The sequence below is a fragment of the Acinonyx jubatus genome, chromosome C2 (genome assembly GCF_027475565.1).
Source record: "Acinonyx jubatus isolate Ajub_Pintada_27869175 chromosome C2, VMU_Ajub_asm_v1.0, whole genome shotgun sequence".
Lineage (NCBI taxonomy): Eukaryota > Metazoa > Chordata > Mammalia > Carnivora > Felidae > Acinonyx > Acinonyx jubatus.
Window position 1 is genome coordinate 48,407,407 of NC_069384.1, and position 17,459 is coordinate 48,424,865.

Below are 17,459 nucleotides of genomic sequence, written 5' to 3' on the forward strand. Positions count from 1 at the left end.
AAACTTGCACAATGAGAAATACATAATCTGAATTGTCTCATAGCTGTTAAATTAACTGAATCAATATTTAATACCTTCAAAAACAGAAAGCACTGGGCCCAGACTGGTTCACTGGTGAATTTTACCAAACATTTAAGGAAACCATTTATACAAATTCTCAACAATTTCTTCCAAAAAACAAAAGCAGAGGAACACTTCCAAACTCATTCTGAGGACAGCATTACCTTAATACCAAAACCAGAAAAATACATTACAAGATAATAAAGCTACACAATCTCTCTTACAAACATAGATGTAAAAATCTCAAAAGAATCAAGTCCAACAACGTATAAAGAGAATTATACACCAGGGCGCCTGGGTGGCTCAGCTGGTTAAGCGTCTGACTTTGGCTCAGGTCATGATCTCACAGTTCATAAGTTCAAGCCCTACATCGGGCTCTGCACTGATAGTGCAGAGCCTGCTTGGAATTCTCTCTCTCTCTCTCTCTCTCTCTGCTCCTACTCCACTTGTGCTCTCTCTCTCTCTGTCTCAAATAAACTTGAAAGAAAGAAAGAAAGAAAGAAAGAAAGAAAGAAAGAAAGAAAGAAAGAGAAAGAAACCAATGAAATTAAGAGTTGGTATTTTGAAAAGATAAACAAATGGGGCGCCTGGGTGGCGCAGTCGGTTAAGCGTCCGACTTCAGCTCAGGTCACGATCTCGCGGTCCGTGAGTTCGAGCCCCACGTCAGGCTCTGGGCTGATGGCTCAGAGCCTGGAGCCTGTTTCCGATTCTGTGTCTCCCTCTCTCTCTGCCCCTCCCCCGTTCATGCTCTGTCTCTCTCTGTCTCAAAAATAAATAAACGTTAAAAAAAAAATTTTTTAAAAGAAAAGATAAACAAAATTGACAAACCTTTAGTTAAACTCACCAAGAAAAAAAAGAAAGAAGTCAATAAATAAAACCGTAAGTGAAAGAGGAGACATTCCTAATGATACCACCAAACTACATAAGGTCCTAAGAGGTTACTATAAAAAATTACACAACAAACTAGACAACCTAGAAAAAATGAGTAAATTTCTAGAAACACAGCCTACCAAGACTGAATCATGAAGCAGAAAATCTGATCAGACAATTACTAGTAAGATTGAATGAGTAATCAAAAACTCCCAAGAAACAAAAGTACAGGACAAGAGAACTTGTCTGGTAAAGTATACCAGACACTTAAATAATGATTATTACCGATTTTTCTTAATTTCCTCCAAAAAAGAGAAGAAGAGGAATCACTCTCAAACTCATTGTATGAGGCCATCAATACCCTAATACCAAAATCAGACCAATACACTCAAGGAAATTTCAGAGCAAAATATCTGATGAAAACAGACACAAAAATCCTCAACAAAATATTAGCAAACCCAATACAACCACAGAAAAGAATCATATACCATGATCAAATAGTATTTATTCCAGAGATGAAAGGAAGGTTCCAACATCCACAAGTCAATCAATGTGAAATACCACATTAACAAAATAAAAGATGGAACATATGATCATCTCAAAAGATGCAGAAAAACCATCTGACAAATTCAACAATTCACAATAAAATTCACAATATTCACAATAAAATTCACAAATTCACAATAAAAACTCTCAGCAAAATAAATATATATGGAATGTACCTAAACATAATAAGACCATATATCACAAGATGACAGCTCCTATCATATTCAATCATGAAAAGTTCAAAGTATTTTCTCTAAAATCAGGAAGACAAGGTTTCCAACTTCCCACACTTTTATTTAACAGAATACTAGAAGTCCTAACCAAATCTTGCATTAGGCATGCATAAAAATTTAATAACAGACAACCAAATTAAAAAGAAGTAAAGTTGTCTCTATTCACAGACGACATGATGTAATACATAGAAAAGTTTAAAGCGGCATGTAGGTGACTCAGTTGGTTGGGCATACAACTCTTAATTTTAGCTCAGCTCATGATCTCACAGTTCGTGGGATCAAGCCCCATGTCAGCACAGGGCCTGCTTGGGATTCTCTCTCCCTCTCTCTCTCTGCCCCTCCCCAGCTCGCTCATACTCATGCTCTCTCTGTCCCTCAAAATAAATAAATAAACATAAAAAAAAAAAAAAGCTTAAAGATTCCACCAAAAACTGCTAAAACTAATCAACAAATTCAATAAAGTTACAGGATGCAAAATCACTATCCAAAAATCAATTTCATTTCCATATATTAACAACAAACTATCAGGGATATTAAGAAAACAATCCCATATATAAACCAAACAAAAAAAAAAAAAAGAAAAACCTAGGAATAAATGAAACCAAGATGAAAGTCCAATATAGTGAAAACTATAAGGTGCTGATTAAAGAAACTGAAAAAGACATAAATGAAAAATATCCTGTGCTTATGGATTAGAAGAATATTGATAAAGTGTCCACACTACTCAGAGCAATCTATAAATTCAATGCAATCCCTATCAACATTCCAACAGCATTTTTCACAGAAATAGAACAATCTTAAAATCTGTATGGAACAACAAAAGACCCCAAAAAGTCAAAGAAGTCTTTAAAAAGAAGAAAAATGCCAGAGGCATCATACTTCCTCATTTGAAACTATATTATAAAGCTATAGTAATCAAAACAGAATGGTACTGGCATAGAATGGTACACATACATCAATGGAGCAGAACAGAGCCCAGAAATAAACCCATGCATATATGTTCAATTAATATATAAGAAGAGCCAAAAATAACACAATGGGGAAAGAAGTCTATTCAATGAATGGTGCTGGGAAATAGTCATATGTGAAAGAATGAAACTGGATCACTATCTTACACCATATACAAAAATCAACTCAAAATGGATTAAAGACTTAAACATAAGACCTAAAACCATAAAACTTCTAAAAGATGGTAAGGTCCTTAACAGTGGTCTTAGGAATGGTTTTTTTGGATCTGACATGTAGGCAAAGGCAACAAAAAAAGAAATAAGTAGGACTATATCAAACTAAAAAGCTTCTATACAGCAAAATGAAAAGGCAACGTACAGAATCTAAGAAATTATTTGAAAATCATATATCTAATAAGAGGTTAATATCCAAAATATTTAAAGAACTCATAAAACTCAGGGCACCTGTATGGCTCTGTCAATTCAGCATCCAACTCTTGATTTCGGCTCAGGTCATGACCTCACAGTTCCGTGAGTTTGAGCCCTACACTGAGCTCTGTGCTGATAGCAGATAGTCTCCCTCTCTCTCAGTCCCTCTCTAGCTCCCCACCCCTCTCAAAAATAAGTAAAAACAAACCCAAAAAAATTGAAAAATGGGCAGAGGGTCTGAATATTTTTCCAAAAAAGACATACAAATGAGCAATACCTACATGAAAAGCTGCTCAACATCACTAATCATCAATGCCTGTTAGAACCACCATTATCATAAAGACATAGACATAACAAGTGCTGGCAAGGATGTGGAGAAAGCGGAATCTTTGTGCACTGCAAGTGGGAATGTAAACTGGTGCAACCACTAGGGAGAACAGTATAGAGGTTCCTCCAAAAAGTAAAAACAGAACTACCATATAATCCAGCAATTCCACTTCCACTTCTGGGTAGTTATCCTTAGGAAATGAAATCACCACTTCAAAAAGATATATGCAACCTCATGTTCATTTCAGCGTTATTTAAAATAGCTAAGACAGGGGCGCCTGGGTGGCTCAGTCAGTTAAGCCTCCAACTTCAGCTCATGTCACAATCTCGCGGTCCGTGAGTTCAAGCCCCGCCTCGGGCTCTGGGCTGATGGCTCGGAGCCTGGAGCCTGCTTCCGATTCTGTGTCTCCCTCTCTCTCTGCCCCTCCCCCATTCGTGCTCTGTCTCTGTCTCAAAAATAAATAAACTTTAAAAAAAATAATAATATGGGGCGCCTGGGTGGCTCAGTCAGTTAAGCCTCCGACTTCGGCTCAGGTCACGATCTCACGGTCGGTGAGTTCGAGCCCCGCGTCGGGCTCTGTGCTTACTGCTCAGAGCCTGGAGCCTGTTTCCGATTCTGTGTCTCCCTCTCTCTCTGCCCCTCCCCCGTTCATGCTCTGTCTCTCTCTGTCTCAAAAATAAATAAACGTTAAAAAAAAATTTAAAAAAAATAATAAAAAAATAAAATAAAATAAAATAGCTAAGACATGGAAACAATATGTCCACCAACAGATGAATAAAGAAAATGTGGTATGCATATACAATGGAATATTATCCAACCATCAAAAAAAATCTTGCCATTTGCACAACATGGATGGACCTTGAGGGCATAAGGCTAAGTGAAATAAATCAGACCAAAAAAACAAGTAATGTATGATCTCACTTATATGAAGAATCTGAAAAAAAAAAAATATGAAGTTATAAAGAGAACAGATTTGTGGTTGCCAAAGGTGGGGAGTGGGCAAAGTGGGTGAAGGGGGTCAAAACGTACAAAGTTTTAGTTACAATATAAATACGTCCTGGGAATGTAATACACAGTATGGTGACTTACTGATATTGATTGTTCATCTGAAAGTTACTAAGAGAGTAGATCTTAAAAGTCTCACCATAAGAAAACTGTGACTATGTGTGGTGATGGATGTTAACTAAATTTACTGTGCTAATCATTCTGCAATATATACATATACCAAATTATGTTGTATACCTAAAATCAGTACAATGTTAAATGTCAGTTACATCTCAATACATAATAATATCAGTATTGACTCATCAATTGTAATAAATGTACTACACTAATGCAAAGATATTAATAAATGAAATTGTGTGGGGGTAACAGGGGAGAGGGAATTAAGGGGTTTATGGGTACTACCTGTACTATTCCTTCAATTTTTCTGTAAACCTAAAATTACTCTTAAAAAATAGATTCTGTTAATTTAAAAAAGCAAATAAACTGGGGCCACCTGGGTGGCTCAGTTGGTTAAGTACCCAGCTTTGGCTCAGGTTATGATTTCACAGCTTAGGATGATTTCACAGCTTGTAAGTTCGAGCCCCACATCAGGCTCCATGCTGACAGCTCAGAGCCTGGAGCCTGCTTCAAATTCAGTGTCTCCCTCTCTCTCTCTCTCTGCCCTCCCCTTCTCACACTCTTTCAAAAATAAACAAACATTTTTTACAAAGTAAATAAACTGTCAATACCAAGTGCTAAGAAAGATACAGAGCACCCAGAACTCTCCATACATTGCTGGTAGGAATGCAAAATCATAAAACCACTATGGTAATCAGTTTGGCAATTAAATATATACTTACCATATAATCCAGGATCCCACTCCTAAGTATTTACCCTAGAGAAATTAAAACCTATACTCACAAAAAAAAACATGTATGCAAATATGTATAGCAGCTTTATTCCCAATTGCCAAAAACCTAGAAACAACCCATATGAATGTCAACGGCAGAAACAGATAAACTGACACACACAAAAACATGAATGAATTTCTTTTTTTTTTTTTTAATGTTTATTTATTTTTGAGACAGAGAGAGACAGAGCATGAATGGGGGAGGGCAGAGAGAGAGGGAGACACAGAATCGGAAGCAGGCTCCAGGCTCTGAGCTGTCAGCACAGAGCCCAACGTGGGGCTCGAACTCATGGACCGTGAGATCATGACCTGAGCCGAAGTCGGACACCTAACCAACTGAGCCACCCAGGCGTCCCAAAACATGAATGAATTTCAATGGCATTATGCTGAGAGTAAAAGTCATTCTCAAAACATTACACATTCTATGATTCCATTTGTGTGACATTCTGGAAAATGCACAAGTATAGCTACAGAAAACAATGTTACCATGGGTGAAAACTGGAGACAGAGAACAATTACATAGGGACAGCACCAGGGAATGTTTTGGACTGATAGAACTATGTATAGTATCTTCATTGTCATAATCCTTCTATGAGCCTGTACAGAACTTGTAACTCAGAGCTGTACACTGAGAAAAAAAACTATAAATACAAACACACACATGCACGCAACACCTTTATTATTGTGGTGGCTGCAAAAGCATATACACTTGTCAAAATTCAAAAAGAATTAAAATGGATTAACTTAATTGTATATAAACTAATTCTCAATAAAATTTATTTTTTAAATTAAGGGTGAAAAAATTGAACACACACTTCACAAAAAAAGATATACAAAAGCCAATCAACATATAAAATGTTTTAATGCCATTAGTCACCAGGAAAATGCAAATTAAAACCAAGTCCAAGGGCACCTGGGTGGCTTAGTCTGTTGAAGATCCAACTTTGCTTTCAGCTCAGGTCATGATCTCATAGTTGTGAGATCAAGCCCTGCATCGGCTCCACACTGCATGTGGAACCTGCTTAATATTCTCTCTTTCCCTCTCCCTCTGCTCCTCCCTGGTGTGTGCACATGCACACACTTGCTTTCTCTGTATATAAAAAAAAGAAGAAAAAAGTCCAAAAGTCTATCAACAGAATTAAATAAACTGTATTATGGCCACATCATGGAGTATGATTTAGCAATAAAAAGTAACAAACCACTGATCGATGCAAAACAGGGATGAAATGCAACATTTTGCTGAGCAAAAGAAACAAAGCACAAAAGAGTGTATGTTGTATGAACAGGCAAAACTATCCTACAGAAACAGAATTCAGAAAAGTGATTGCTAGTAGTGGGCTAGGGACTGGGAGAGAGGAAAAGATAAGATACAATGGAAAGGGGCACAAACAACTCTCAAGGTTCATGACTGCTCTATTCCTCAGGAAACACTGCAACAGTGAACATCATTTCTCACACTGTAGGGAACTATTTTTGAGCAGGATTGGTTACATGTCACATTAGTCAAACTTATTCAACTATATACCTAAGACCTGTGTAACCTATTTCATATCATTTTATCTCAATAAAAATCACAAACATGTAAATAAAGGAGTTAAAATTCTACTAAAGACTACGCAAGGTTATCTCTTTGTTGTTCATTGAAACCCTCTAAAAACAAAGGGTGTGTGAGAGAAACAATAAAGCAAGATACTGGTACAGCCTCAAACTCTACAAACTATGAAGCATACTTAGCAAACGTTGTGAAATCTAAAGCAACAAGACAGCATGGCAATGCTGACACATGAGCCACTTCAAATCTCAAACAGGATACAGATTTCCGAAAAGTAACACTAACTTAAGGAAGACATCCAACTAGGGTGGAAAACTAGTCATGGGAAAAGAAAGTATGTCTCTGAAAGATCTTGTTTCACTCAGTGGGTTAGAAGGAACTAAATAAGAAATAAATGGTTAGTTTCTCAGGAAAAGGAGACTGCTGAAATAAACAGTTAAGAAAAAAGAGAAGGCAGAAGTCTATAACACAAATCCAAAGAGCTCTCAGGTGATCCACATCTACCCCTTGAAAGCCAAAAACTAAGGAAGACATGTATGACTGAAGGGTAAAGGAAAAAAAAGCATTTAATAAGATACTGCTTAAGAAAACAAACCCAACAAAAAGCCTACATCTACTTCCAAGAGGCAGTGTATGTATGTGTGTGTGTGTGTGTGTGTATACTTAAAATTATATATATTGTATATATAACATTTATTCCACAATAAATTCAATGTCCTAACAAAATACATACATGCAAAGTGATTAAATTTTCTTTAAAATTATGTTTTTTTCTTCCTATTAAATTGGCAACAATTTTACTGTGTGATAATATCCAGTGCCAGTAAGTTTCTAGCAAAATGGGAGCTTTCATTGGTGGCAATATAAATTAGTGCACAGTTTCTGTAAGACAATTTTGCAATGTTTATTAAAATTTAATATACAAATTCCCTTCAACCCAGTAATCCCACTCAAAAATAGTTTTCTACATATGAAAATGATATTCAAAAAAAAATGATGTTTGCTGCAGCATTGTTTCTATTAGCAAAACTCTGGAAACAATCTAATACCAGTGCACTAAGTAAATTGTATATGGTGACAGATGGTTAACTACGCTTGTGGTGAGCACAGCAAAACATAAAGAGAAGCTGAATCACTATGCTGTACACTTGAAACTAATGTAATATTGTGTGACAACTATAATCAAAAAAAATTTTTAATTATAGTATTTTTATATTTTTAGAGTACTACAAAGCCAAAAAAATAAAGGAAGTATATCTAAATGTGTTAAAATAGAAAAAAAAAATTAAGAAATATTAAATGCAAACAAAGCACAGAACAGTGCAGATTTCATGATCCCTGTTCTGTAACAATCAAAAAATAATATAAATTATTATTTTTATGGGCATATGTATTTTTTTTTCTTGAAAGGAATGGAAAAAAGCTATTAATAGTGGTTGCCTTTAGGAAAAAGGAACAGAGAAAGATTCTTTAGTCTTTTCACCTGTACCTTTCTATACACCCCAAATTTTCTAACCTTACACAATTTCTTTTCTGTCAACAGAAGTCATCTTGACTCATTTATCATTTTTTTATACAAAATCGAAAAAGAGAAACAAATGTATTATTTGATGATGTGAACTGAATTGTGCTCCCCATACCCATTCTATATGTTGAAGTCCTAACTGTCAAGACAACTGTTTGTGGAGACGGGCTCTTTACAAAGGTAATTAAGTTTAAATGAGGTCATAAGGGTAGGGACTTATTTAACCCAGGGATTAGTTTGCTTTTAAGAAGAGAAGCACCAGGATGTAGGTACACAGAAAAAAAGGTCATAGGTAGACACAGCAATAAGATGGCCATCTCTAAGCCAAGGAGAAAGGCAATAGAGAAATCAACCCTACCAGCACCTTGATCTTGGACTTCAGCCTCTAGAACTATTGGGAAATAAATTTCTGTTGAGCCACCCACACCATGGTATTTTGCTACATGAGCCCTAGGAAATGAACACAGGCTCAAATGGATAAACTGGAAAATCTGAGAAAAATTCTATTTTTACAAAGTGACCAGGCAACAGAAAAAAACATATATACTTAAAATGTGCCATCTTAAGAGTTATTCACAAAAGCTCCATAAAAATGCTTAATAGTGATAAAATTAAAGTTCAAATTTATAATCAGAATATCTTCTAAAGTACAGTTGTGTCACATTTTAAAATATACCCTCTATAATTTACAAAACAAGAGCAAAAGAGCAAATGATTCTAATAAGCTTAATATTCTTGTAAATTTAAAATACACTGTACAATAATGAGATTTAAATTTCAAGAAAACACTCATGCAAAATAAGGTATACTTAGATTTAAACTAAAGGAGACCCTAACTTCATCACTTCAACAAATACCAGAAATACACTAATTAAAAACTTGTGATTAAATAACACAAAAAACCCAAACAAGGACATATAAAAAAATGAAAACTCAATTTTATTAAAATATTTTAAACATCACCGGGCACCTGGGTGGCTCAGTCAGTTAAGCATCTGACTTCAGCTCAGGTCAGGATTTCACAGTTTGTGAGTTCAAGCCCCATGTGGGGCTCTGTGCTAACAGCTCAGAGCCTGGAGCCTGCTTCAGATTCTGTGTTTTCCTTTCTCTCTGCCCTTCCCTGCTAGCATTCTGTCTCTCTTTCTCAAAAATGAATAAACACTGGGGCACCTGGGTGGCTCAGTCAGTTAAGTGTCCGACTTCAGCTCAGGTCATGATCTAATGGTTCGTGGGTTTGAGCCCCGCATCAGGCTCTGTGCTGACAGCTCAAAGCCTGGAGCCACTTTGGATTCTGTGTCTCCCTCTTTCTCTTCCCCTCCCCCACTCACACTCTTGTCTCTCTAATATAATTAAGCATTTAAAAAATTAAAAAATAAATAAACATTAAAAAATGTTTTAGTATTTTCAACACACTAAATAATATTATGTACTTTAAAAAAATAGCTTTTATTTACCCCCTGCAAAGGGAGATCCCAGCGTTCTGAGCTTCTGAGTTTGGACAGTGATGACTGAACACGAACATCCTCTGATTTTGCACTTAACATCTTTGTTATCTGAAATCAGAATGAGAAAATAATTGATCTAACTGAAATATAAATAAGAACTGAATCAGCTAACAGAATCATTATACTACCTGCGTTAATATTTTACTATTAGTTTTTCAGTTTTTTTAAATAAGCTCAACACCTAATGTGAGGCTTTAACTCACGACCTTGAGATCAAGACTTGCATTGTGTACTGACTAAGCCAACCACATACCCCATTTTGCTATTAGTTTTAAATAGTTTTAAATTCAGTGGTTAATTTATAGGCAGTTTAATATAATTTTATTCTAAAAACCTCTCATTCAGTATTAAGGTAGATAAATAAAGTATCACAATAGCTTCCTAACTATAGTTAGGCTTTGCCTAGTATGAGCAAGCCATACTATATTCTCTTACCTACAGTGTCTATCCCTTCTAATCTTTCAAATACTATCCCCGGAGTTCTTTAGTACACAAATCTAAATATGGCTACAATACTTAACATACAACAACCGCACCTACTACATACAGATAAAACTCTTAACAATCTGGGCTCTTTAACATCACCCACACATCACAAACTCTACATCCCACCACACTGTTTACTCAACCTCCTTCAAACACATCATATTATTTCATATCTCTAGACCTTTGTATGTACTGCTCCCTTTGTATGTATGTATGAAGAATGCCCTTCCTTCTACTTGTCCCTTATAAAACACTTCAGATTCTGCTCAAAATTTGTCTCCTATCCACACAACTGTCACTCCCAAACCAAGGTATTCCTTTCTCTGGGTATTAGTAGTTGGTCCATTTTTATTACACTATTTATATTACATGTATCATACTATATTAGAAATATTTGTCTATATGTCCATCTTCTTCTCCAGGCTATGGAGGTCCTTAAGCAGAGGACCCTAACTTAGTCACCTTTAGATCTCTGAAGTGTATGGCTCATGTATGCTGTATAAACAAATGAAAGTATGGATTACAACCACAAGTTTGAAATCATTTGTTTAGAATTTAAATACCTTAAATTTCACATTAAGAGAAAGTTATGATAGTTAAGCATCAAATTCAGCCTACAAAATATAACATAATAAGTACTATATCAACTACATCCATTAGCAATCCATAAAATGATTTCAGTGAGAGTAAAGTGTAAGTCATGAGAACACAGTAAATATGAACAAAGGTTATCGCAACCCTTATTTCACAGCAATCTGAGTTGATCCTCCAAGGCACTAATAACTTCTTAATTACTTATACCTAATCTGTATAAAAAGGTACCTATTTTTAAGTTTTCATCTGCAAAAGACAATATTAACTCTAAGTCATTTCCTTCATATTCTTAATTAGGGAACAACAATTGCTTCCTCAAAGGGTAACGATAAGGTCTTCAGGCATGGATTCGCTGTGAGCAGGTTATTTAGCCTATATTGGATAATGTGGCATATTATATTTTTCCAAAAATGGCCACACCGATATTCCACATTCCACATGCTCTTCTTACAATGTGACAATGACAGTCCTCCAACATCAGGTGCAGTTTACGTTCCTTCCCCTTGAATCTGGGCAGACCTGTGACTTCCAAGGCTAGATCATTAAAAGTAATACTTATATTGCTTCAGCCTGGCTTTTGCATGCTTCTGTGTTCTCTCTTCCTCTCTTTTTTTCCCCCCTTTCCCTCAATACACATTCCTCAGGAGACCTGAGCCAATAGAAAAAAATCTTGGACACCCTTAAGCCACTATACTGGAAACATCGAAAAAGAAATAAATCTACACCATGATACTGAGTTTTCTCAGCAAAGGAATCAAGATGAGTAAGCAAGCCTTCAAAGTGATCAAAGGCCCTGACCTCCAAGCCAACCTAGCTAACTCGCAAGTGAAAAAAAGAAAAGTTATCTCCAATTGAACCATGCCCAGACTGCAGATTCCTGAATAAAATAAGTTCAAACCACTAAGTTTGGGGTAAGTAGTTACATGGCCCTTATAATAACCTAAAAAGTTGCCCAGTTCAGGGAAACAATCAGCAGAACTAGAAGGCAACCTATGGAATGGGAGAAGATATTTCTGAAATACTTATTTGATAAAGGGTTAGTATCCAAAATCTATAAAGAACTTATCAAACTCAACACCCCAAAAACAAATAATCCAGTGAACTATTGCGAAGAAGACATAAACAGGCACTATTCCCAAGGAGACATCCAGATGGCTAACATGAAAAGATGCTCAACATCACTCATCAGGGAAATCCAAATCAAAACCACAATGAGATACTACCTCACACCGGTCAAAATGGCTAAAATTAACAATTCAAGAAACAACATATGTTGGCAAGGATGTAGCAAAAAGGGAATCCTCTTACACTGTTGGTGGGAATGCAAACTGGTATAGCCACTCTGGAAAACAGTATGGAGGTTCCTCAAAAAATTAACAATAGAACTACCCTATGAACCAGCAACTGCTCTACTGGGTATTTATCCAAGGGATACAGGTATGCTGTTTCAAAGGGACACGTGCACCCCATGTTTATAGCAGCACTATCAACAATAGCCAAAGTATGGAAAGAGCCCAAATGTCCATCGACTGATAAGCGGATGAAGAAGATGTGGGGTATATACAAAATGGAATAATACTTGGCAATCAAAAAGAATGAAATCTTGCCATTTGCAACAATGTGGATGCAGATGGAGTGTATTACACTAAGCAAAATAAGTCAATCAGAGAAAGACAAATATTATACAATTTTACTTATCTGTGGAATTTAAGAAAAAACAGATGAGCATAGAGGAAAGGAAGTAAAAATAAGTTAAAAATAGGGAGGCAAACCATAAGAGACTTTTTTTTCATAAGAGACTTAAATAGTGAGAGCAAAATGAGGGTTGCTGGAGGGAAAAGGGGAAGGAAATGGGCTAAATGGGTAATGGGCATTAAGAAGGGCACTTGTTGGGATGAGCACTGGGTGTTATATGTAGGTGATAAATCACTAAATTCTACTCCTGAAACCAATACTACACTATACGTTAACTACCTTGGATATTAAAAAAAAAAAAAAAAAGAAAGAAAGAAAAAAAAAGTTACCCAGTTCAAACTTGTAGGACAGTAACTAAAATTTAGAAAAGTACTGCGTATTCTGTAAAATTAGTTTCTTATAAAATACTGCTGATGTCTTCTGTAGAATATTTTATATTCTTTTTCCACAGTAACTTGTTTTCAATCATTTTACCTATGAATGGCTTATACTCAGTATCAATGAATTATTCACCCTAATAAATATTTATGTATACTTCCATTAGGACAGACACAAAATATAATTTATCCTATATTCAAAAAGGGCAGTCCTTGGGGCACAAGGGTGGCTCAGTTGGTTAAGCATCTGACTTCATGATTCCAGCTCAGGTCATTATCTTATGGTTTGTGAGACTGAGCCCTGTGATGGGCTCTACACTGACACTGTGCAGCCCACTTAGGATTCTCCTCTCCCTCTCTCTCTGTCCTTCCCCTGCTCATTCTCTCTCTCTCTCTCTCTCTCTCTCTCTCTCTCTCAAAAATAAACAAACATTAAAAGAAAAAGGGCAGTTCTCTATTCCCTCCAAAATATAGACACATGAAATATGGATATTTATTAAAATTCTATAAACTAGCATTAAAAGCTTTGAAAATAAAAGTATATATAAGTATTTATGAAAAGGGATACAGACCACACATTATTTTAATATAGAAAAACTAGAAATAATAATAAAAGAACAATAATACAAAATTATGGCAAAATTAAACCAAGTAAGATACTATTCAGTTGTTATTAAATAACATGTTCCAGAAGATTAATGATATTAAGAAATTATTTTGGGGGAGCCTGACTGCCTCAGTCAGAAAAGCATGCAACTCCTGATCTCAGGGTCATGAGTTTGAGCCCCACATTGGGTGCGGAGATTACCAAGAAAAATAAACTTAAAAAAAAAAAAGAAATTATTTCAAATAAGTATAAAAGAAAAACACAGATTCAGAATGATCTTTCTTTATAAGACAAAAAAAAATCCATGAATAGAAATAAAATGTGAAAGGCTGTACATAACAATGTTTGACAGTGATTATCTCTAGTGAGATAAGAGATGAATTTTATTTTCATTTTTGTGTTTTCCTAGCTTCCAAATGTTTTGATAGGAATACAATGCAACTGTTAAAGGGAAAAAATATTAATATTTAAAGCACCAGAAAAGCCTCTGCTGTAGCTTCCTGATTAATAAATTATAGATTTAAATCTCTCACACTAATATTGTATACAAGCATAGGACAAGCAGATTTCAGGTACAACTAACTACTGTCAGTTTTTTCCACGCTCACTTTTTTCTTAATGACTGATAAAAAAATAATGTAAGCCTTTTTGCAACAACCTCATCTATTCTTACACAAATTTTAATCATGGTCTCAGCTGTGTACAACCAATAAAGATTCTAAGCTACTCATGATTCTATAAAGCATATATTATAATTCCATTTACAAGAATCAGAAGGGACTCCTAACACTCTCAAGTATTTCAACAGGCTTCTAATAAAGATTCAAATTTAAACTTTTAAGGCAAAAATGGGTTCTAAATCTCCTTCCCTTCACATTACACTTAAATATATCAATAGAACTCTAATAACTTCCCCAAAACAAAGCTCAAGAACATTTATTTTACTTACTAATGTTCAAATGTAATACTAAACAAGCTCTTCAGCAGATCAAGTCATGCAGTCACCTTCAGGTTCATTCTATACCTGATTCATTATAGTATAGCCTTCAAAAAGAAAATTCTATCAAAAGCAGATAAACCAGGAGAAAAAAAAGATGCTGGAATCCACTGACAAGTTACACATTACTAACATAGGCTCATTAAATTGTTCAGGCTAAAATGATCTCTGCCATGTTCTTAATACAGAACTTCAGAATCTTAATCGCTTACTTATTCAGATACTACTTAAATATAAAGCTATTATTTAAAGAACATTGGGGGTCTGTCCAAAGGTATGGCTATTACTTACCAAGGAAGAATAAAAGTCTTATTTTTCAGGGTGCTTGGATGGATCAGTTGATTAAGTGTCGGACTCTTGATCTCTGCTCAGGTCATGATCTCATGGTTCATGAGATTCAGCCCTCTGAAGTGCAGAGCCTGCTTAGAATTCTCTCTCCCTCTCACTCTCTGTCTCCCCATCCCCACCCTCTCAAAATAAATAAATAAATAATTTTTTAAACTCTCATTTTTCAATATTCAAACTAGAATAGCAACTTCCTCATACGTAAATCCAAAAACTATGGATCTCCCCATTAGCAGAATTCAAGGTATTCACACTCTTACTTCACATATGCCAAGATATCAGCTTTGGGGCACCTGGGTGGCTCAGTCAATTAAGATTAAGCATATGACTCTTGATCTCAGCTCAGGTCATGATCTCATGGTAAGTTCCAGCCCGCACTGAAAGGAGACTGCTTGGAATTCTCTCTCTGCCAATCTCTCTGCTCCTCCCTCCATGTGTTTTCTCTTTTTCTCTCTCTCTCTCTCCCTCCCTCTCTCTTTCTCTCTCAAAATAAATATATAAACTTGAAAAAAAAAAAAAAACCAGGGAGCGAGAGGGTGAACAGCCTTGAATTAACCTACATTCAGCTATTAAAAGGCCAGTGGCACCTGAGTGGCTCAGTCAGTTAAGTGTCCGACTCTTGGCTTCACTCAGGTCATGTCTCACAGTTTGTGAGTTGGAGCCCCACATCAGTCAGTCTCTGCGCTATAAGCTTGGGATTCCCTCTCTCTCCACCCCTCCCCTACTCATACTCTCTCTCTCTCTCAAAATAAATAAACTTAAAAAAATATATCCAAAAAAAAAAAAAAGGCCAGGAATAATTTAGGAAATAATGATGTTCCAGAGATTTAGCTACAAGGATAACGACTACAGCACTGTTCATAATTTCTTTTTTTAATTAAAAACAATTCAAGGGGTGCCTGGCTAGCTCAGTTAGTAAAACATGTGACTCCTGATCTCAGCATCATGAGTTTGAGCCCCATGTTGGGCGTAGTTTACTTAAAAAACAAACAAACAAACAAAACTCAAAAATACAATACGATATTGATTAAATTAACTGTGATACACCCATATAACTGAATACAATGTAGCCATTAAAAATGTTTGCTACCGTTTTCCTGGCACTTATGCCTAGTATAGTGTCCAATACATGTTAAGTACTCAACAAATATCTCCTGAGCCATACTTTAAATTTGATTTCAGAAAATGATGTTCATAATATATAGTTAAGCAGAAAAAGCAAATTATAAAACAGTATTCTGTGGTTTTCTATTTTTTAATATTTAAATATGTGTTTGTTATACATGGATATGCAAATAGAAAAACTAGGTGGGAATGCAAGCTGGTGCAGCCACTCTGGAAAACAGTATGAAGGTTCCTCAAAAAATTAAAAATAGAGCTACCCTATGACCCAGCAATTGCACTACTAGGCATTTATCCAAGGGATACAGGTATGCTGTTTCGAAGGGACACGAAACTATGTAACTATGTACTATGTAACTATGTACTACGTAACTATTAGTTATATGCTAACTAATTTGGATGTAAATTTAAAAAAAATAAAACATAAAACAAGTTAAAATAAAAACAAAAGAAAAAAAATAGGAAAACTAGGAAGATATACATCCAAACATTAATTTTGGTCCTGCCTGAGTGGTCTTTTTTCCTCAACTCACTTTTCTAATTTCTCTACAACAAACTGGTATTGCTTTGGAAATTTTTTTTTTAAGTTTATTTGTTTATTTTGAAAGAGAGAGCGAGCAATGGGAGGGGCAGAGACAGAGAATCCCAAGCAGGCTCTGCACTGTCAGCACAGAACCCTATGGAGGGCTCAAACTCACAAACCATGAGACCATGACCTGAGCTGAAATCAATAGTCTGATGCTTAACTGACTGAGCCATCCAGGGGTCCCTTTAGAAATATTTTTCAAATACTTTAAAGTCAAAATGTATCAGTGTCTTGTACCTATACCCATCACAGCCCTAATTCTTTCAGTAATTTATTTCCCTAGCTACCTTGAGAGAAAAAGCAGTAATGTAAACTACTAACAAGAATTTAATATGCTGGGGCACCTGCATGGCGCAGTTAGTTAAGTATCTGACTACAGCTCAGGTCATTATCTTGCCGTTGGTGGGTTCGAGCCCCATGTCGGACTCTGTGCTGACAGCTGAGTCTGGAGCCTGCTTCACATTCTGTGTCTCCCTCTCTCTCTCTCTCTGCCCATCTTCTGCTTGCACTCTCTCCCTCTTGAAAATAAATATAAAAAAAATTTTTTTAAAGAATTTAATATACTGGGGCACCTGGGTGGCTCAGTCGGTTAAGCACCGACTTCAGCTCAGGTCATTATCTCATCGTTCGTGAGTTTGAGCCCCGCATCAGGCTCTGTGCTGACAGCTCAGAGCCTGGAGCCTGCTTCGGATTCTGTGTCTCCCTCTCTCTCTACTCCTTCCCCACTTGTGCTCTTTCTCCATCTCTCAAAAATAAATAAA

General features: G+C 35.9%; 1 protein-coding gene across 16 annotated transcripts in view; it reads right to left on the minus strand.

Moving 5' to 3' along the window:
* SENP7 (SUMO specific peptidase 7) overlaps window positions 1-17,459 on the minus strand; it is a 149,842-nt gene that overhangs the window by 123,944 nt on the left and 8,439 nt on the right. For 11 of the 16 annotated variants that reach the window (XM_027077642.2, XM_027077643.2, XM_027077641.2 and 8 more), the window contains one exon: window positions 9,839-9,937. The exons of 3 other annotated variants lie outside the window; for them this stretch is intronic. In XM_027077642.2, the coding sequence (XP_026933443.1) occupies window positions 9,839-9,937 (99 nt within the window). Of the gene's footprint in view, window positions 1-9,838; window positions 9,938-14,936; window positions 16,454-17,459 lie in introns of those variants that run through there. 2 more of the 16 variants (XM_053220781.1, XM_053220777.1) reach the window with 2 other exon arrangements.